Source organism: Salvelinus namaycush, chromosome 3, assembly GCF_016432855.1.
Source record: "Salvelinus namaycush isolate Seneca chromosome 3, SaNama_1.0, whole genome shotgun sequence".
Classification (NCBI taxonomy): Eukaryota; Metazoa; Chordata; class Actinopteri; order Salmoniformes; family Salmonidae; genus Salvelinus; species Salvelinus namaycush.
In genome coordinates this window covers 67851074-67872774 of record NC_052309.1, presented here as the reverse complement: position 1 = coordinate 67872774, position 21701 = coordinate 67851074, and the positions used below count along the sequence as shown (strand labels likewise).

Below are 21701 nucleotides of genomic sequence, written 5' to 3'. Positions count from 1 at the left end.
TCCCCTCTAGGGACCAACAACAACCTTCTCATTCTGTCCGTGGCAAAGACTTTATCCTGATTGGATAATATAATTGGCTGGTATGCAATGTGGGAGGTGCTACACTGGCCAGGAGGGGCCGGAGATAGACAGGTGGACAGACAGGAAGTGGACAGGAGAGGAGATGTTAACAGAAGAGGTCTGGAGGGGTTCGGGACAGGAGTGGAAGACTTGTTCTTTTTCCCTCTTCTCCGACTTGGAAACATCACAGAGTGAGAGACAGACAGGAGCAGACAGACAAAGACAGACGGACAGACATCTTATCCTCCTCCAGATCTGGAAAGAAAGGAAACAGTGTAAGAGACTAAAAGTTGTAAGGCTGTAAATAAGTTGAGCAGTTGACAGAAGGTGATTGTTGGACTTGGGTGTGAGGAGAGTAAACAAGACACGAAATGGAACTGAAAGAAAACTTCATTCTGGGTGGAATGGGTCATGAGGTGGAGAAGACAAAGGCTGAGACTGATGCCAGAGTTTTGCTGTGCTATTTGGGATTAGGTCAGAGGATGAAATCAGCTGTGAAGTTAGGTCAGTGGAGGAATGAGGTTTAAGGTCAGAGGTGGGATGATGTCTAATGGGGTCTGAGGCCATGCTGTTAAGAGCTATGGGATGAGGGGGGGGGGGGGGGGGGTGAAGGATGTCACCCTGCAGTGTCAGGGGCTAGGTCATACCTTCCTCTTCGGATATTCCTTCAACCAGGAAGGAGGAGGAGCAACACATTGGGAGAAGAGACAGGAGGAGAGGAGAAACATCAGTTGCAGTAAGAGACAATGAAGGCTCAACAACAGTAGAAACTGTATAGTGATGACAAAGGCATTTCAAAGTCATGGTACAGTGCCTTGCAAAAGTATTCATCAACCCTTAAAATGGATTTAACTGTCATTTTTTTGTCAACAATCTACACAAAATACTCTGTAATGTCAAAGTGGAAGAAATAGTTAACATTTTAAAAGGTTAATAGAAAATGAAACAACAAAAATATACTCGACGCATAAGTATTCAGCTCCCTGAGGCAATACATGTTAGAAACACATTTGGCAGTGATTACAGCTGTGAGTCTTTACACACCTGGATTGTGCAATATTAGCCCATTATTCTTTTCATATTTATTCAAGCTCTGTCAAGATGTTGGGGATCATGGCTAGACAGCAATTGTCAAGATTTCCTGGCCACTCAGGAAAATTGACTGTCTTCTTGGTAATCAACTCCAGTGTACATTTGGCCTTGTGTTTTAGCTTATGGTCCTGCTGAAAGGTGAATTCCTCTCCCAGTTTCTCCCAGCAGACTGAATCAGGTTTTCCCCTAGGATTTTGCCTGTGCTTAGCTCCATCCCTTTTCTTTTTATCCTGAAAAACTCAACAGTATCCATACCATGATGCAGCCACCACCATGCTTGAAAATAAGGAGACAGTTACTCAGTAATGTTTTGGACCAAACATAAGGATTTGCATTTAGGCCAAAAAGTGCATTCCTTGCAGTATTACTTTAGTGCCTTGTTGCATAAAAGATACATGTTTTGGAATATTTTTGATTCTGTATATTTGTATTCTTCTTTTCATTCTGTCATTTAATTCATTATTGTGGAGTCACTACAATGTTGTTGACCCATCTTCAGTTTTCTCCCGTCACTGCCATTGGACTCTGTAACTGTTTTAAAATCACCATTGGCCTCATGGTAACATCCCTGAGCAGTTTCATTCCTGGCCTGTAGCTCAGCACAGAAGGATGACTGTATCTTTGATGTGTCTGGGTGGTTTAATACATCATCCACAGCATAATTATTAACTTGACCATGCTAAAAGAGATATTCAATGTCTGATTTATTATTGTTACCCATCTACCAATCACTGCCCTACTTTATGAGGCTTTAGAAAAGCTCTCTGGTCTTTGTAGTTCAATCTGTGCTTGAAATTCAATACTTGACTGAGGGATGATACATATGTGGTATGAGGAAGGGTTAGTCACTCAATCATGTCAACCCCTATTATTTCACACAGAGTGAGTCCATGTAACTTATGTGATTTGTTGAGACATTTTACTCCTGAACTCATTTAGGCTTGCCTAAACAAAGGGCCTGAATACTTAGGCAAGAACTATATTTGATCACATTTCTATAAATCATATTTTATTTTATTCTTCCACTTTGACATTAGAGTATTTTGAGTAGATTGATGACCAAAAAATACAATCAAATCAATTTTAATCCCACTTTGTAACACAATAACATTTGAAGAAATTCAAGGGGCCTGAATAGTTTTGCAAGGCACTGTATAAAGCCTATTCAAAGTGATGAGTAGTAGACCGTGTTCTCTCACTGCTTACTCCGACTACAAGAAGTCCAGATTTTTTACACTTTTTTTCATACTCAAATTAATTATGTTGTAATTAGGGCTGGCACAATTACCGTATAATCGTGTAACTGACGATTATGGATGAAGGCCATCGTGAAATGAAATAACCGTCATAACAATTTTTTTGTTGTGTATGTGTGTGTGGAGCGAACAGCTGACTGAAGGATGGGCGGGGATTCGTGCGGTAGAGTCCGTTTCCGCAGTATCGTGGGCTCTTAACAACGTGATGAAACTTTTTTGCTGCCTTGACGAAATAAGCAAGGTGCTGTAGCAAACAAGTCTTTGGTTGCCTAGGCAACTCCCGCTTCCCTGCAGCAGCACAGCACATGCATTCAGGAGCGGAGGAGAAAATGTGCGTCTTAAAAAACGTTGCTATTCAAACGATTATAACGGTGACTGCGGTCATTTGGCTGACTAATAACCGTCATCCAATATTCCATGACCGTCACAGCCGTAGTTGTAATAAACAATTGTCTTGTTTGTTGAAATGAGTGTAAAGCTTACCACTACAAGAAGATATTGTAGAAGATATTTAACCGACCACATTAATATTGACACAGATCATGCACACATGCACACACAGTTACCCCTGTCCCCAAAAGGATTACTCATTATTCCCAGCAACATATGAACTATTTGGAGAAATGGATCAAGCAAATTAATTTTGATGAACCAGACAAAGAAATGTAACACAAATTTGATCATTCTTGATGCAAGTGATGACAGGGAAGTGATATAATCCTTTTGGATCAGAGACTAAGGAGTGAACAGGCATTAGCAGGCCAGGCATGCACACAGCTAGGGCTCTCCGGAGACAGCCACTGCAGCAAGGGCACTTTGGTTAGGGCACTACTGAGTGGGCATTACTGAGCGGACACTACTTTAAAGATACTCCAAATGAAGAGCTGCACTAAGGAGAGGCATCAAAGAATGAACACTACACAGAAAGGCTTCAAAGAGAACCACAACAGTTTGTGAACTTCATAGGAGACTACAGGGGAACTGTCCACTCCTGTCCCTGGCAGGAGAGCTGGGTTGGAGCCAGTCTGAAGGTGTGAAGGGGAGGCATCTCTTTCTCTCCCTGGAGAAATGTATGGAGGAGGTCAGGGTTCAATTCTACTAGCTCTTACAAAGTGAAGTATCAGAGGTACCAGCCCGATGCTCATACTAATTATCTCCATATGTTTCAAAGCAATTGGATGGTGAACTCAACCCATGTGTCCCCACCGTTGGTGGGGCAATGAGTTGCAAAGTGGGTGAAGTCGTTTTTTTTGGAGGGGTGTGAGTGGGGGCCTTGGGGAGAAGCAGACAGGTACACAGAGGCATGCCAGAACTCTTACTTAAATCCCCATCCTGTCCCCCCTAGGACTATAGCTGCCAGAAGAATAGCACCTGCGATGGACCCTATTATGATATTGGTGCCACTGGGACCTGTGCAGAGGAAGGAGGGGGGAGGAGGGGTGCGGAGGGGAACACAACAACACCACCAAAAACACACGTCAGAGGACAGCATCGACACTGTACATTAACAACATCCGGAGAGAGAGAGAGAGAGAGAGAGAGAGAGAGAGAGAGAGAGAGAGAGAGAGAGAGAGAGAGAGAGAGAGAGAGAGAGAGAGAGAGAGAGAGAGAGAGAGAGAGAGAGAGAGAGAGAGAGAGAGAGAGAGAGAGAGAGAGAGAATTAGAGAGAGAATTAGAGAGAGAATTAGAGAGAGAATTAGAGAGAGAATTAGAGAGAGAAATAGAGAGAGAGAGAGAGAGAGAGAGAGAGAGAGAGAGAGAGAGAGAGAGAGAAAGGACATGGGGTGGAGGAAGGGGGAACGCGTGGGAGAGCGAGGGGAGATCAGGGAGGCGACAGTTTAAGAAAGGAGGGTGTTTTATTACTTCTTTCTCATCCCCCTCTCTTGCTCTTTCAGCTGGACACCCTCTTGCTTAGGAAGGCTTTGGTTTTTTGGGGGCCTATGAGAGCCCTATGAGCCCTGTGTCAATGGAAAGGGAAAGGGGATACCTAGTCAGTTGCACAACTGAATGTATTCAACCGAAATGTGCCTTCCGCATTAACCCATCCCCTCTGAATCAGATACAGACTGTAAGATAGGAAGGAAGACACTTGAAGATAGAAGCCAGGTGTCTGTAACGTATAGAAACACCCACACAAACACACACATACAGTACATGCACACATGTACACATTCAGCATACACATTCTCACACTAACTCAGTCACACATGTAGACACAAAGTCAGTCAGTTTCCCTGACTTTACTCCACTGCTCTTTCACCCAAAGCATGACTAAGGCAATAGCTATCGGAAAAGCTAGCCTATAGATACCCTTTACTCCATATATGTACACAAAGAGATAAAGTGATGGTAGACAGACAATGAGAGGGATACGAAGAGAACAGACAGACAAACAGACAGAGAGAGAGAGACACACACACAGACAGAGGAGCTTTGGACCTTTCTTCTCCGTGTTGGCAGGCGGCGTGGGGTCAGGGATGGGGTCAAAGACACTGCAGTCCTTCCCGGTGTAGTCCCTGTCACAGATACACTTCACCTCGTTACTGCATGTCTGAGAGAGAGAGAGAAACAGACAGATTAAAACAACGGAGAACATCAACTGGCACAGTAGTCAAGTTGAGAACGTTCCCTTTTGAAAACACCAACCCAACAAGCAAACATCCCTCTATTTAAATGCAGGCATGTGTGGTGGGGTGGTCCCTGTGTGTGTCCTCACCCCGTGGTCAGAGCAGGTGCGTCCCAGCGTGGAGCCGGAGCAGGAGCTGAGGTTGAAGGCGGCCACGGGGAGACAGCGGCGCTCCAGACACATCATGTTGGGGCCGCATGGCGTACCATCCTCTACGTAGCCCAGGTCTGACCCATCCTCCAGCAGGACATGGCCCCCTCTGGACACACAGATGGGAGAGGAGGAAGAGTAGAGAGGAGATGACAAAAAAGAGAGGAGAAAAGAGGAGGAGAGGAAGGGAGAAGAGGAGGAGGAGGAGGGAGAGGAGGAGGAGGAGTTGAGAGGAGGGGGAGAGGTGACGAGGGATAAATTAATCAATTCATCTATTCTGGTCAATCTATGAAAGCCTCCCAAACACAAACAATAAAGGGGTAGAAAGGTACAACTCACCGGCAGTCCAGGTACTTGTTCTGGTGGTATATTGTAAGGCTGGTCACTTCTCCCTCCAGATCCCCAAACTTTGGCTTCACCGTCATATTGATACAGAACAGGAAACCACAAAGCACATCCCTGAGAGAACGAGAAAGAGCGAGAGGGAGAAAGAGAGAGAGAGAAGGGGAGAGTGAGAGGAGAGAGAGGGGGGAGAGAGGGAGAGGAAATAAGATGGGGGAGAAAAACGTTAAGAATAATAATAAATAAAACTCCGGTCATGTCTGGTGTAATAATGTGAGTGATAAGTCATGTGATAGAAGGCTCACGGCTTGTTGCATTGCAGCCATCCCTGGCCCTCAGGGCTCCGCCCACAGTTGCCCTTCTCTGTGCCCTCTGCATTCAGCTTCTCATAGCAGAAGCGGTCTGCTGAATCTGAGACAGCACACACAACACAACACACATTAGATCCATATCACCGCCATCTGTAACTCAGATGAAGTTCCATATCAGTCCACAAGATGGCATAGGACTGTCATGGGCATAGCCATAGAAACAGTACCAATACATGACCACTGGCAAGTGAGTAATTCAGGGGTGTGAAAGACATTCAAGAAATGAATGAATCATTAATACTTACTGTAGCCCCAAAGTCCCTTACACTGGCCATCGAGAGTCCTGCACCGACCACTATAACAACGACCCTGAGTGAGAGAGAGAGCGAGAGACAGAGAGAGAAATAGAGAGAGAGAGAGAGAGAGAGAGAGAGAGAGAGAGAGAAGAAGGAAGGAAGGAGAAGAGAGAGCCAGAGAGAGAGAAAGAGCAAGAGAGGGAGGGAGAGAGAGAGAACAAGAGAGGAAGGGAGAGAGAGAGCAAGAGAGAGAGCAAGAGAGAGAGCAAGAGATGGAGGGAGAGAGAGAGTGAGAGAGAGCAAGAGATGGAGGGAGAGAGAGAGTGAGAGAGAGAGCAAGAGGTGGAGGGAGAGAGAGAGCGAGAGAGAGAGCAAGAGGTGGAGGGAGAGAGAGCGAGAGAGAGCAAGAGATGGAGGGAGAGAGAGAGTGAGAGAGAGAGCAAGAGATGGAGGGAGAGAGATCGAGAGAGTGAGAGAGAGAGAGAGAGAGAGAGAGACAGGAAGATAAAAACAAAAGATAACAGCAGGACAGACATATCTCAACAACACACTGACTGCAGAGCAAAACCCCATTCAAACAAAGGTGTGCCTTACCTGACTACTGTCACACATGTATCCATCCAGCTTGTGCACATTATGAGGGCACTGCAACAGGAGAAAATGACATACAGTATGGTTTACTTCAGACCAACTCATGCTCCCCAAAGACTCCATCTCCCAACATGCACCAGGGTAATAGTGTAGTGTAGAGTACAGTACCTGGCTGGAGTCTCCTGTGCAGCTCTCTGGGATGTCACAGTCATTCACAGCCTGTCTGCAAACCGCTCCTCTCAGCTCATACTGACACACAAGAACACAAGAATGACCTCTTCCTGTCAAAAGAGGTGGACCGTGTAGTAGCACCAACAGACTCTTAATAGTCAAGATCTTATGATTTTATTATTAAAACTGTGTGCGATTCTTAATAAAAACGTTTGGTAATTAAATGTTTGGTAATGAATGAGTTAAATCCTGAAGAGGCACTAGCCTCCATAGAGTGGACTAGCTAGTGTGATGAGTAATATGTAAATGAGGCGGTGGTGGTAGTGGAGTAGAGGGACTCACCCTGCACCCACTGCAGCACAGTCCACTACTGCACATGGCATCGTGGGTCAGGGTACACTTCTTACAGCACGCCCCTCCACTACGGGCACACTCCTACAGACAAACACACACAGTCACTGAGACTGTTCCTCATACCAACATAACCCTCTAGTATCACCATGACAGTGTCTGTCTCAAATGGAACCCTAGTACCTTTATAGTGCCCTGCTTTTAACCAGGGCCCATAGGGCTGTGGTCAAAAGCAGTGCACAATATAGGGAATATGGTGTCATTTGAGACGCAGGCAGAAGCTCCATTCATACTGGAGGGTTCTGGTTCCTCATCATGTATGGGTTACAGTTCCTTAGGGCTAGTCCCCTTTTTTCTCCACTTCCTGTCTGAATGACGTGCCCAAAGTAAACTGCCTGTAGCTTAGGCCCTGAAGCCAGGATATGCATATAATTGGTACCATTGAAAAGAAAACACTTTGAAGTTTGTAGAAATGTTAAAATAATGTAGGAGAATATAACACAATAGATATGGTAGGAGAACATCTAAAGAAAAAGCAACTGGAAATCTTTTTTTTGTTGAGAGACCATCCTCTTAGAAATGCAAGAGTAAGGTCATATTGAAAATTAGCTCTGTGGATGAAATTCCTATGGCTTCCACAGGGTGTCAGCAGTCTATGTTCAAGGTTTCAGGCTTGTAACTTCAAAAACTAATAAGAAATATCAGTTTTAGTAGTGGGACACAGTCTTGTAAATTCGTGTTTGCGCATGCCATGAAGACATTACGCACCTGCTAAAATCGGTTTCCTATTGAACATACTTCTTTCCAAATTAAATATTATAGTTTGATTACATTTTTGGGTATCTGAGGAGTAAATAGAAACATATTTTGACTTGTTGAAACAAAGTTTAGGGGTAGATTTTTGGATTGTTTCTCTGCATGTTGAACGAGTGGATTACTCAAATCGATGGCGCCAACTAAACTGACATTTTGGGATATAAAGAAGGATTTTATCTAACAAAACATCACTACATGTTATAGCTGGGACCTTTTGGATGACAAATCAGAGGAAGATTTTCAAAAAGTAAGTGAATATTTAATCGTTATTTGTGAATGTATGAAACCTGTGTCGGTGTAAAAATAATTTAACGTGGGGCGCCGTCCTCAAACAATCGCATGGCATGTTTTCGCTGTAATAGCTACTGTAAATTGGACAGTGCAGTTAGATTAACAAGAATATAAGCATTCAGCCGATATAAGACACTTATATGTACATAAATGTTTAAAATCCATAGTATTTATGATTATTTTTTTGAATTGTGCGCCCTCCAGTTAGCGGGACTCCTATACCTAAGAAGTTTTAAAGAGACCCTCACCAGCTGAGACCCACAGTCACACTCCTCCCCTGTCTCCACGAAGCCGTTCCCACACTCAGGAGGGTCCAACAGCTGATAGAGAGATGGAGGGATAGCGGGAGAGGAGAACAGATGGAGGGAGAGACAATAGACAAGTAGGATGGGAGGGCAAAAAGAGGGGAAGAAGGGAAAAGAGAAGGTCGTAAAGAAGAGGAAGAGAGAGATAATCAAGGATGGGCACAGAGCTGTATGTAAATATCTAATATGGAGAAATGAGGACATTGGGATAATTAATTAGGCTATATATAACAGCACTCCTGGGACCTTCAGCTTACACTTCACTCCCCACTAGAACATCAGGCTAGGCCAGCCTCCCACATCCCTCACCCACACCAACCTCACCTTGTTGGGCTTGTTGAAGAGGCAGCTCCCGCCCCCCTGGAGCAAGAACTGGATGTACTCATCAACACTGCAGCGAGAGAACTTTCTGGGCAGGTAATATCTGTACACACAAAACAAGCACACACACACACACACACACACACACACACACACACACACACACACACACACACACACACACACACACACACACACACACACACACACACACACACACACACACACACACACACACACACACACACACACACACATACACAGATGCAGGGAGAGAGAAAAGAGAGAGAGATAAAATGGTCAAAGCCAATGATAGTGTGTTTTTTTCCAAAATGTAGTGCCAAATCAAATGTGACAATTTTTTCAGCAATTTTGCAATCTGACTCAAATGTTACCATCTGTGGTAAAAAACCTGCTAATTGTAGTAGATGGATTTGACAATAGTTTATCAAATCACCATTGTACCATCTGGTAATACCAGACCGGTATTGAATAAGCCGAAGCCAAACGCTTGTGAGCACATTGTGTGTTCTATAGACTGATGTACTGTATGTACAGTATATGTATTCCTAAAGTCAATCTTTACCCAGTGTCTTCCATGATACAACCAAGCCAAGAATCAGGACATCTGCAGTCTCCTGAGAGAGATGGAGAGAGGGAGGGAAAAGAAGAAAAGGAGGGTGAAAGAGGGAGTGAAAAGTCAATGGGAAAAAATGAGATGGTTAATGACATTCGTCTTGACTAGAAGGAACTTACATTTATTTACTGAGGTAAATCCTTGAGAAAAAAAGACAATTATTTCACAAGTAAGTTTGAAATAAACTCAATCCATCGCTGCCTGTGCCACTCCATCGATCACTTCCTTCCTCCTTTTACTGAATCCATGTGCTGCTGTCTCCTGTCTCTACCTCTCGCTTAATCTTTACACTATCTGTACCTGTTCCTTCTCTCTCTCTCTCTCTCTCTCTCCCTCTCTTTCTCCTTCTCCCTCTCTCTCTCCCCCTTCCCTTCCTTCCTTCCTTCCTTCCTTCCTTCCTTCCTTCCTTCCTTCCTTCCTTCCTTCCTTCCTTCCTTCCTTCCTTCCTTCCTTCCTTCCTTCCTTCCTTCCTTCCACCCTCCCTCCCGCCATCACACCATCACCCATCCCCCTGCTCTGATCGTCCTTACCCGCAGAGCTGCGTATGTTGTTCCACCTCATCCCAATGTTCTGACCCAGACTCTGGCACAGAGTGATGGCCATAGGACCCACGTTCCCATACTGGAACACAAACACAGACATCCACTCTGTATCAATGGCGTTCTCTTTGACTGAAGTTACACTCCTCACATTCCTCACTGAAGAAACGAAGAAGTCTAAGAAGAGTCATTCTTAAGTGTAGTAGCTGTGTCAGTTCCTAAACCATGAGCCTGGACTATGAGCCCATTGTTGTGAGTCACAGTCCTTTGAGTAGGAAACACACAGGTCTCTCTTACCTCGTTGATGCCCCCTCCTCTGGTGAGAGAACACACCCCTCCGGTGTAGGCCGTCCCACTGCGACTGCTCTGGAATGTACGCCCCCTGGAGGAGATGGAGGAGAAAAGGGGTCAAACCTGGACTAAAGGACCAGGACATATTGTAGTATATATAAACCGGCTGCAACCAGTCAACAATACAGACTTCGTCCAAAATGGCACCCTATTCCTTTTATAGTGCACTCCGTTTGACCAGAGCCCTCTGGTCAAACGCAGTGCACTATTGAGGTAATAGTGTGGCATTTGGGACGCAACCACTGACTGCCCCAAGTTAGATACAGGAGCATATCAACCTCCTCTATTTTTAATTTCAGGGGGACATAGACAAGGGGCGCTCACGAGAAGAGGTGCACGACGTCACTTTGCTCCTTAATACTGTCCTTCCTGTACTTCATGAAGTTCTGCAGCGTCGTCAACGGGTCCGTCACCACGGGAACCATGTTGGCCGACGACCAGGTCTCCATGGCAACCAGCACGATGCGTGTGTTCAGCTGTTCCCTGTAAATCTGCAGGCCAAACATACACTGGTGGTATACCCAAATTCATATCTAGGAGCATGGACATAATGAGTAAGATATGTTAGATTGTTCTCATAGGCTACAACCTAGCCTATGATTATTGACATGACTTTAACTTTAACAACATAACAATATCATCATAATTGACGATGGGTATCAGTACAAAGGTTAAGTATGGAGTGACAGAGCTCTTACTGCATCAGCCATATTGACCACTGCTTTGGCAAAGTTCCTGGCCTGGGTAGTGGAGCGTCGCAGCTGCTCAAACTGCAGACAGACAGCAAACGTTAGGTACAGTGTGTCCCCGTCACACACACGCACGGACGTGCGGACGAACCAACACACATCAATTATTTTCACAAAAGGCTAACTCACCATTTCGTAGTCGTTGACCACCATCAGCTCGATGTATTTGGTCTCTGACTGCACGGTGGGCCTGCGTGGCAGCTGTCTCTTAGAGCGCCTCAGCACCTCACCGACCCGGGGATCCTTCATCTGCTCATCACCATTACCTCTGGCTCTATCCCCCTCACTGTTGTCTGTGCAGTCTGGACACAATACAACACAGAGGACTGAGAAATGACATCAAAGAGCATGGATCTACCAAAATCAATGTGTCTTCTCATTGGTAAGTATGAACATGAATGATTGTATAAAGGAGAGAGGATGTAGGATGTTGCCAGTACCTTGACAGTCTGGGGATAGTCTGACATCAGGCATCCTACGCACTAGGTGGGCCCCCTCAGTCTGGAGAGGAGTCAATGAGACACCAGGAGAAAACAATACCATCTTTACTACGTTCCTCCATATTCCTCATCTGCATCCATGTTACTATGAATGAATGAATCAATAACATCAACACTACTCCACAAGGCTACCTATACCCTTATCTCCCAACCACCACACACTCACCTGATTGGTCCCGTCGAAAAGAGGCTCAATCCCATAAGAGAACATCCCATCAGAAAACATACCACTGAGAGAACGAGAGAGAGAGAGAGAGAGAAAGAGAGAGAGAGAGAAAGAGAGAGAAAGAGAGAGAGGGAACGCGTTCCTTATATATCTGTAAGACTCCCATTGTATAGCAGTGATATTAGTACATGAAGATCAAAGATACCATATAGCTTATTAAAGCCATAGTGCCAGTACTGTACCGAGTCAGTGTGCTGAGGCAAGGCCATTGACAGACAGTTTATAGCTATGGGGAGAGTCTCACCATAGGCCAAGACAGGTGGAGAGAGCTGCCCAGGACTCTGGTAAGCCCCTCAACCTCCCTTGGTAGTAGCAGTGCTCCCCTCCCTGTGAACACAAAGACCATACCATATATAGTCACATGCTCAAGTAAGTCGACTCTGTAGTGATACATTGGTTTGCAGGTTTCTACACAGTGACTGAGGAGGACGATGATACTCATTTCACAGACCCCTAAAAAAACGATACGGAGTCCCCAGGAGTTGTGCTTTAAACAGTTTCTACTTATATTCCCTCTCTTCCTCCCTCTCTTCCTCCCTCCCTTCCTCCCTCCCTCCATTATACTGCTAGCTGTATATACTATATGTGACCTACTTGTCCTCCACTCTACTCTGTTACACTCTACTCTGTTACACTCTACTCTGTTACACTCTACTCTGTTACACTCTACTCTGTTACACTCTACTCTGTTACACTCTACTTTAGCTACCACTCTGACAATGGAGGGGTCTTCTGTGCAGGGAGCTTATAAATAAATCCAACATTATGTTGCTCCACAGTGGGAACAGCTTGGAAGGAACAACATGGAGTGAGAATGCATTGGGCTGGCTAGGAATAAACCTGTATTACAACCGGCCATGATTGGGAGTTCCATAGGGCGGCGCACAATTGGCCCAGCGTCGTCTGGGTTTGGCCGGTGTAGGCCGTCATTGTAAATAAGAATTTGTTCTTAACTGACTTGCCTAGTTAAATAAAGGTTAAATAAAAATACAAATTTGAGCAGTGGATGTCAAAGTGTGGAAGAGGAGGACCTCACACATGAGACCTCAACACAGATGAAGAAGAGGGCATCCAGCTACAACACTAATGCTCTTTCTGAATAAAACATCTACCTTGCCTGCAACCATCTGTCATTGGTGTGAAAGAGCTGGCCTAGTGTAACACTTCAAATGTTTAAAACAATTCCTTTTAAAACTGCAGAGCAAATAAAACCATTGGCAGTAAAAACATCCTCTCGGTTGGAGAACTCCCCAAACACTTACACATGGTTAGAAAGACAATGAGAACACAGTAACAATTAACAAGACAATTAGCAGTTGGGGTGTGTGCAACCAGTAATCAGGACACGCTATGGAATGTTTGAATTGAATGGCAAATAAACAGAAATACAAAGACAAGCATATTAGACTACTTGCATAGACAGTTATACATTCAGTAGCCTGTTTATTAGGTACACCCATCTAGTAATAGGTCGGACCGTCCTTTGCCCTCCAGAACAGCCTGAATTCTTTGGGGTGTGGACACGTTGCTCAATTGGTATCAAGGGACCTAACGTGTGCCAGGAAAACATTCCCCACACCATTATACCACCGCCACCAGCCTATACCGTTGACACCAGGCAGGATGGGGCCATGGACTCATGCTGCTTACGCCAAATCCTGACTCTGCCATCAGCATAACGCAACAGGAACTGGGATTCGTCGGACCAGGCAATGTTTTTCCACTCCTCAATTGTCCATTGTTGGTGATCGCGTGCCCACTGGAGCCGCTTCTTCTTGTTTTTAACTGACAGGAGTGGAACCCGATGTGGTGAAAAGGACTGACGAGCTGTGCGTTCCAAGATGCCGTTCTGTACACCACTGTTGTACTCAGCCGTTATTTGCCTGTTTGTGACCCATCTGTTAGCTAACCATTCTCCTTCGACCTCTCATCAACGAGCTGTTTTTGCCCACAGGACTGATGCTGACTGGATGTTTTTTGTTTGTCTCGCCATTCTCGGTAAACCCTAGACACTGTTGTGCCTTAAAAGCCCAGGAGGCCGGATGTATCTGAGATACTGGAACCGGCACGCCTGGCACCGGCGATCATACCACTCAAAGTAGCTTAGGTCTCTCATTTTGCCCATTCTAACTTTCAATTGAACAGTAACTGAATGCCTTGATGCCTGTCTGCCTGCTTTATATAGTAAGGGCAGCCTTACTGTCTGTAGGAGCGAACCATTTTCATGAACGGGGTGGCCACTGAGTATAAGTCTCTAGCCCAGGTGAAGGCCTCTCCTTCACAATTAGTCTCCTTCAAAAGATTAGAAACAGTTTCCTGCTATGGCTGATCTAAAGTAGTCATTGAGCCACTACTGAGTATGAGATTGGGATAGCAGGAATACAAAACCACTCTAATAAAGGCAGAGATAGAGACACAGCAACCACAGCTGGCATAGAGTCAAGCGCTCGGCCTGGTCTGGCTGGGAGTGTGCGTATGTGGCTCCATCCCTGCAGGCGTACTGTACATCCTCCCACCCACACCACTGCTCTCTGAAGGAACCAACTGTTTGAGAACACACACACAGAATGACTCTCTGATACCATCACCCATCCTATTCACTGGCCTTTACTCACACTCTCTCTCTCTCTCTCTCTCTCTCTCTCTCTTTTCATTCTCCTCTCTGCCAAGAACTTAATGACACTGCAGAGCTGACTCGTTGCCATGGAAACAGGCTCCTGATTGGCTAGTGAGGGCAGAGGGAGAGTTGGGAATGAGAGTGGGTGAGGATGAGACAGAGGCTCTTGCTGAGGCTGGGGGACGAGGGGCAGTTAGTAACGTGTGTAGCACAATGAACCAAATAGAAAAAACACTACTTTTCCCCAATGGTTTTCTAGAGGCACTGACATTCCTGTAGTAGTCTACTCAATCCCACTGTAGCATTCATTCATTTTGGTGAGATGGTGGTCAACACTAATGTCATTTCAATCTGATAAGTGCCGCCAACAGGATGGACGTATCTGATTTCAATAAGACACAAAACAGATCTCTGTAGCCTACTGGACAATAGCATACAATGTCAACAGTATGTCTACAGTACGTTTACAGTACATCTACAGTACGTCAACAGTACGCCAACAGTACGTCTACAGTACGTCTACAGTACGTCAACAGTACGTCTACAGTACGTCAACAGTACATCAACAGTACGTCTACAGTACGTCTACAGTACGTCTACAGTACGTCAACAGTACATCAACAGTACGTCTACAGTACGTCTACAGTACGTCAACAGTACGTCTACAGTACGTCAACAGTACGTCAACAGTACGTCTACAGTACGTCTACAGTACGTCTATAGTACGTCTACAGTACGTCAACAGTATGTCTACAGTACGTCAACAGTACGTCAACAGTACGTCTACAGTACGTCTACAGTACGTCAACAGTACCTCAACAGTACGTCTACAGTACGTCTACAGTACGTCAACAGTATGTCAGCAGTATGTCAGCAGTATGTCTACAGTATGCAGAAAACACAGTTGCTTTTTCAGAGGCATGGGTAGAACTTCTATTATAACTAGGGCCATGTGTTTTGTGCAATCATGTGACATAGCAAGAATTTATCCTGTATTTTATCCAAAATATCCAAAAATGAATTACACCAAAAATGAAAGCAGTTGTCTGAGGGTGGTGCTGGATCTGGAACAGATTGTTGAAAAAGCTTTAAATAACCGTTCAAATCCAGGCATATCAAATGATTGTGCAAAATACTGGGCCCTAATTATAACATACAAACACACACACACACACACACGCACACGCACTCACACTACCATAGACTGTGAGGGTTTGCCGTCTTGGTGAAAGTGCCGCTCCACGTAGTCTGAGGACAGGAGGTTGCTGCAGAGAGAAAACACAGAGACACCTCTTTTATTATGACAGACACCTCTCTTATAAACCATACCCCGAGCCAAGCTCTACACTACGTCTAAGACAACGAGGCACATCCTTTATGCGTATGATTTATCCTCGTTGTCTGCATATCTATTCTGTGTGTGAATAGATATGCAGTCTGTACGAATATGGTCCGTTCTCAACGTAATTCCATTTCCGTGTTCATGCATGAGGGCGTCGTGTAATGCATGGCTGTAGAGTACAGCATATCTGGATGTGATTTATGACGTTATCGTAGCTAGGCAGTAGCCGTAACAGAGTAGCGATGGTCTGGCTGCTGTGTTGACTCCTTTACTGTGCTGTAGGGGAGTTACAGTACATTAAGCACATTAATAATAAAGTCATGACAATCCAGGCCACTCTCTCTCTCTCTCTCTCTCTCTCTCTCTAAGGTGGTTAGCTGTATTGATGGAGCTCTCGGGGTCTCTGTGTCCCTGACGCTCCACTAAACATTTGATTATGTGTCATAAATGGAAGAAGCAAAGTGTATTTGCTAACGGTAGCGGTTATGGAAATGCCAATGTTGATGATTGTGGCGATTTAGAAAATACGGACTGATGGAAATGGGTGCGGCGAATACGTCAATCAAGTTGATCAATCAAAATTGTGCACAAAATCAAATGTACTCACTGGTTTAACTCCAGGTCCAGGGTGAAGGTGTGTCCGAAGGTTTCCACCTGGAAACAACTCTGGGCCAAATGGACTGGCTTAAATAGGGAGAATGAGAGATGAGGATCGAAAGAGAGAGAGACATTACAGGACGAACCACTTTAAAGTAAACCACTCTAATAGCGGTTCGCCCATTTGGTGAGTCACAATGATAGCGATCATTCTATAAGAAGTATAACAAACCAAAATACATACTGTACAAATGCATTTCTGCCAGTGCAATACTGCATATGCATCAAAAGCATTTTAGCAGCTAACATAGTCGGATAGATAAAGTGTCCATTGATTTGGCTGGACTGAATCCATTCCAACAGGCAGTACTGAAGCCATCCAGGAAGTGCATTTGTATTCAGCAGTAGAGATGGACGGGGAAGAGGGTTTACAGGAAAGGAGAAAACTTTAAATATCCATCTACATTAAGCCGGTGTGAAGCCAATGTGTCCCTACTGTCGGCTGCCAAAAAAAAGGAGAGGTAAGAAGAAGGCAAGGAGGAACTTTACTGGCTGCCAGAGATTTATCGCAGTCAAAACACAGTGTCGCCAAAAGCACAAACAGTGTCAGCATTCAATCCCAGCCCACTGTAATTCCGTCTGCAGGATACAGGCTGCAGTGAATCATTGGACTTTCACTGAGACAAGACTCCCATTCGGGAATCATTCCCTCCAATGATTCCACACAACTCAACTTCAGCTGGACCAGGGAGAGGGTAGTTCTGCTTGCCTAAAGGAAGGACTAAAATGTAGTGTCATGGATATCAATCCAAGGTGTTTCGTAAAGTTTTGATGGGTGTGAAGTAATCAAGACTGTTTATTTTGGTCAATCAATAGATCAATAGATTTGTTGGAATCGATCAGTATTTATCAGCCCTGAATCATAACATCCCTCAGGATGTTTAGGTGGCCACCAACAACAGCCCTGTCTGTAACACCAAGGCATCTTGATACTGTTCTAATACCAAAGTCAGTCCTCCGGGAACCCTGTGATAGCAGGTTCATTACTCAGTAACAACCAGTGATTGTAAATCCATCTGAAATGTGCACATGCTGTAGAAACAGATGTATCTTCACTTCCAGTCCATTGATAAGCAAAGTCACTTGAGGAAACAGTAGGCTGTATAACTTGGAATCAAAGTTAACCTATGGAATAGTTGATAAATCCATGAGTCAGAATGACAGCTAGGACTATTCCATCTAAACTTCTTTAGAATCCTCTGTAAAAAAAAAAAAAGAAGGAAATTATGACTACAAAAAAACACAACAGAGGCAAAACATGAAATTAAATGTAACCAACAGAACCCTCCTAATTAAGTAAAAATATCCCCCTTTACCAATTATACCACTTCTCAAAAACAACTCCAAAAACAACAACACCGGGATTTTACACGATCTCCATCCAAATACCCATGAGCCTCTTTAAATAGTTCAATCACATCACACGGTAGGTTAAACCAAGCAGTGTAATCAGAGCCAGATTTATCTCCAGACGAGGGTAATGATTCTCTCAACCAACTCAACTCAACACTCAACCCACCAGAGGGGTATATTACAAAGGAGAATCAATAAGTTAGCCAGCTAACTTTGATAAACAACCATAAATAGCTATTGATTTTCTGATTCATTAAGAAAGCTAAACTTAGAAATGTGTTTTTGGTTGTTGAGTCAAAACGACCACACCCATTTCAAGCTTATCCTTAAAAAATATATACGTTATTTCAGAATATTTAGATGAGTTATCTTGTTAACTCATTGATCTCTGGTGCCCCATTGAAAGATGTAGACCTTGCACATCATCATCTGCACATCTATCACTCCAGTGTTAATGCTAAATTGTAATTATTTTTGCCTCTATGGCCTATTTATTGCCTTACCTCCCTAATCTTACTACATTTGCACACACTGTCATAGATTTTTCTTTTGTGTTACTTTTGTTTATGTGTAACTCTGTGTTGTTGTTTTTGTCGCACTGCTTTGCTTTATCTTGGCCAGGTCGCAGTTGTAAATGAGAACTTGTTCTCAACTGGCCTACCTGGTTAAATAAATATAAAAAATAAAAAAAATAAAAAAATAAAACCTCACCCTCCATCCCACTTCCACCTTCCTCTTCAGAGAAAGAGAAAGGGTGTATGAAAATTAAAGAAAGAGATGGGTTGAAGGGTGAGGTAGAGTGTAGGTCTGAGAGAGAGAGAGATAGATAGAGAGAGAGGGTGTATGATAATTAAAGAAAGAGATGGGTTGAAGGGTGAGGTAGAGGTTAGGTCTGAGAGAGAGAGAGAGAGAGAGAGAGTAAGAGAAAAAAAAGAGGATGATTTTGTACCAGTGGAGTTTTTGGCCCAAGTAGCACTTCTCACACAGGCCTGTTGAATCATTGATGGGGACATACTTCAACACACCATTGAATAATAGAGGAATGGAAGAGAGAGGAGCTCTCCATGAGAGATCTGAATATTTCACCACACAGAGCCTTTTATCATGAGGAGATGAGGCCAAGCAGCTGAAATCACATTCACACAACAGGCTTCTGTTTCAGATCTCTTTCAGATACTCTTCTCTCCGGTGGACTGTAATTATGAATCTGTGGCATGGGGTGGCATAGTGGATGAGTACAGTAGGTCAGAAGGTTTTGGGTTCAAGTCCCAGATATTGTGCTCCAACATAGGGTGTAATGCCCGTTGGTTACAGTTAAATATGTATACAAAACAAAAATATAAACGCAACATGGAACATTTTCAAAGATTTTACTGAGCTACAGTTCGTATAAGGAAATCAGTCAATTGAAATAAATTCATTAGGCCCTAATCTATGGCTTTCACATGACTGGGAATACAGATATGCATCTGTTAGTCGTGGATCAGAAAACCAGCCATTATCTGGTGTGACCACCATTTGCCTCATGCAGCGCAACACATCTCCTTCACATAGAGTTGATCAGGTTGTTGATTGTGGCCTGTGGAATGTAGTCCCACTCCTCTTCAATGGCTGTGTGAAGTTGCTGGATATTGGCGGGAACTGGAACACGCTGTTGTACACGTCGATCCAGACTCCAGAGCATCCCAAACAGCCTCAATGGGTGACATGTCTGATGAGTATGCAGGCCATGAAAGAACTGGGACATTTTCAGCTTCCAGGAATTGTGTGCAGATCCTTGCAACATGGGGCCGTGCGTTATAATGCTGAAGCGAATGAATGTCACGACAATGGGCATCAGGATCTCGTCACGGTATCTCTGTGCATTCCAATTGCCATCGATAAAATGCAATTGTGTCCGTTGCCCGTACGTAGCTTATGCCTGCCCAATACCACAACCCCACCCCCACCACAGTGCACTCACATCAGCAAACCACTCACCCACATGACGCCATTCTGCGGTCATGAAGTGAGGTGGACGTACCACCAAATTCTCTAAAAACGACGTTGGAGGCGGCTTATGGTAGAGAAATTAACATTCAATTATCTGGCAACAGCTCTGGTGGACATTCCTGTAGTCAGCATGCCAATTGAATGCTCCCTCAAAACTTGAGACACATGTGGCATTGTGTTGTGTGACAAAACTGCACATTTTAGAGTGGCCTGTGTAATGATCATGCTGTTTAATCAGCTTCCTGATATACCACACCTGTCAAGTGGATGGGTTATCCTGGCAAAGAGAAATGCTCACTAACAGGGATGTAAACAAATTTGTGCACAAAATTTGAGGGAAAGAAACTTTTTGTGCATGTGGAACATTTGTTTTATTTCAGCTCATGAAACATGGGACCAACACACATGTTGCGCTTACATTTTTGTTCAGTGTGTGTATATATATAGCAGTAACATAGTAACCACTGTTTTGCAAGACCAGAAAGGACTTGGTCATTCTCTGATGCTGGTTAAAGGGGAAACTTAGTGGGCTTAGAGGTTGCAGCAAACCACCTCCCTTCTCTGTCATTCAGTGAGGGCAGAGCATGCGGCACAGACCACTGCATTGCTCTTGACCAACTGGCAGAGGTGCCCCCGACATACAGCAGGAGAGAGCCAGTGGGTCTTGCATCAGTCACACCCAAACTAGGTTTCTGACTAAGACTGACTTCATCCCTCACTGCGAACACAAGCAAGCTGAAGACACCTGGAGGTTCAGAGTAAGAACAGCACACCTGCCAGTCACAGCGTGGAAGTTAGGGCATTATGGGACTGATAGACTTGTGCAGTTTGGGATGGATCTTATGATAAACTTAGAAAACAAGAGACAGGCCAAAACAGGCAAGAAAGGGTTCACAAAAGTCATTTGGGTTGAGAGAAACCATTACAGTTTCAACAATGAACTGGGAGTTTAATACAAGAGAGGGAATGCAGGAGAGAGAACGAAAACGAATAGATAACACTCCAAGAAAAACAGGTTGCCACACCCACTTCTCCATTACAGACAGTGGTCTATACTTACCGAGGTGCCTCCCGTGGTATTCTTCACGCGGGTATCCAAATAGCCGTGGGACATTTCTTCCTCCGACTCCATCTGTTGCACCAGACGCTTTGGATAGGTGACTTCGGCCGCAATGTCGCTGCTGTCTCCCCGCTCCTCTGGCGAGAACCAATCCCACAAACTCGCATCCCGCACCAAAGTCGACCTTCCGCCGCCTGTAACGCGGGAGACGTGATAACTGCCAACTTTAAACCACACACGGGTTATCACACAATAAAACGATCATTATTGTTTGGAAAATGATTTTTGACATAAATAGGCTGATATGGCAGCGCGTCAGGCGCTGGTTCTACAGTGCGCGCGAGCCCTGGATGTAAAGGGCGACAGCGCTGCGGTGAAAATGTGTTGATGCAGCAAATCTACCGCATCCGTAGAACTGAAGGAGAGGGATCTTAAAAACACTACGTTCTTGGCACAGATGTAACTATCTCCAGCTGCGCGCTACCACCACACACACTATTGCAGACTAGTCTACAGAGGAAGAAGTGATTGCAGATGCAAAAAATTGGGGATAGCCTACATTGGGCAGGGGTAAACTTGGAAATGAAAAGGGTGCTTCCCCCCTCTCCCGTCATCCCACTTACCTGACACGGCAAACCTCTCGCCCACTGCAGCAAAGACCAAGCACCACACCGCCAGCATGTTCACATATTCCCCCGA

At 44.6% G+C, this 21701-nt stretch overlaps 1 protein-coding gene across 1 annotated transcript; it reads right to left on the bottom strand.

Moving 5' to 3' along the window:
• Window positions 1-676: 676 nt before the first annotated feature.
• LOC120043999 (disintegrin and metalloproteinase domain-containing protein 11-like) lies at window positions 677-21683 on the bottom strand. Its single transcript, XM_038988592.1, has 25 exons — window positions 21626-21683; window positions 21003-21226; window positions 16548-16624; window positions 15797-15863; window positions 12226-12308; window positions 11922-11985; window positions 11696-11756; window positions 11385-11557; window positions 11205-11276; window positions 10831-10997; window positions 10453-10537; window positions 10147-10237; window positions 9566-9617; window positions 8983-9082; window positions 8602-8673; window positions 7238-7330; window positions 6893-6973; window positions 6728-6778; window positions 6143-6206; window positions 5832-5937; window positions 5524-5643; window positions 5125-5293; window positions 4848-4959; window positions 3728-3818; window positions 677-725 (listed from the first exon to the last, which is right to left on the bottom strand). Exons 1-25 carry the CDS (start codon window positions 21681-21683, stop codon window positions 677-679), a joined length of 2382 nt encoding a protein of 793 aa, XP_038844520.1.
• Between the last annotated feature and the right edge of the window lie 18 nt (window positions 21684-21701).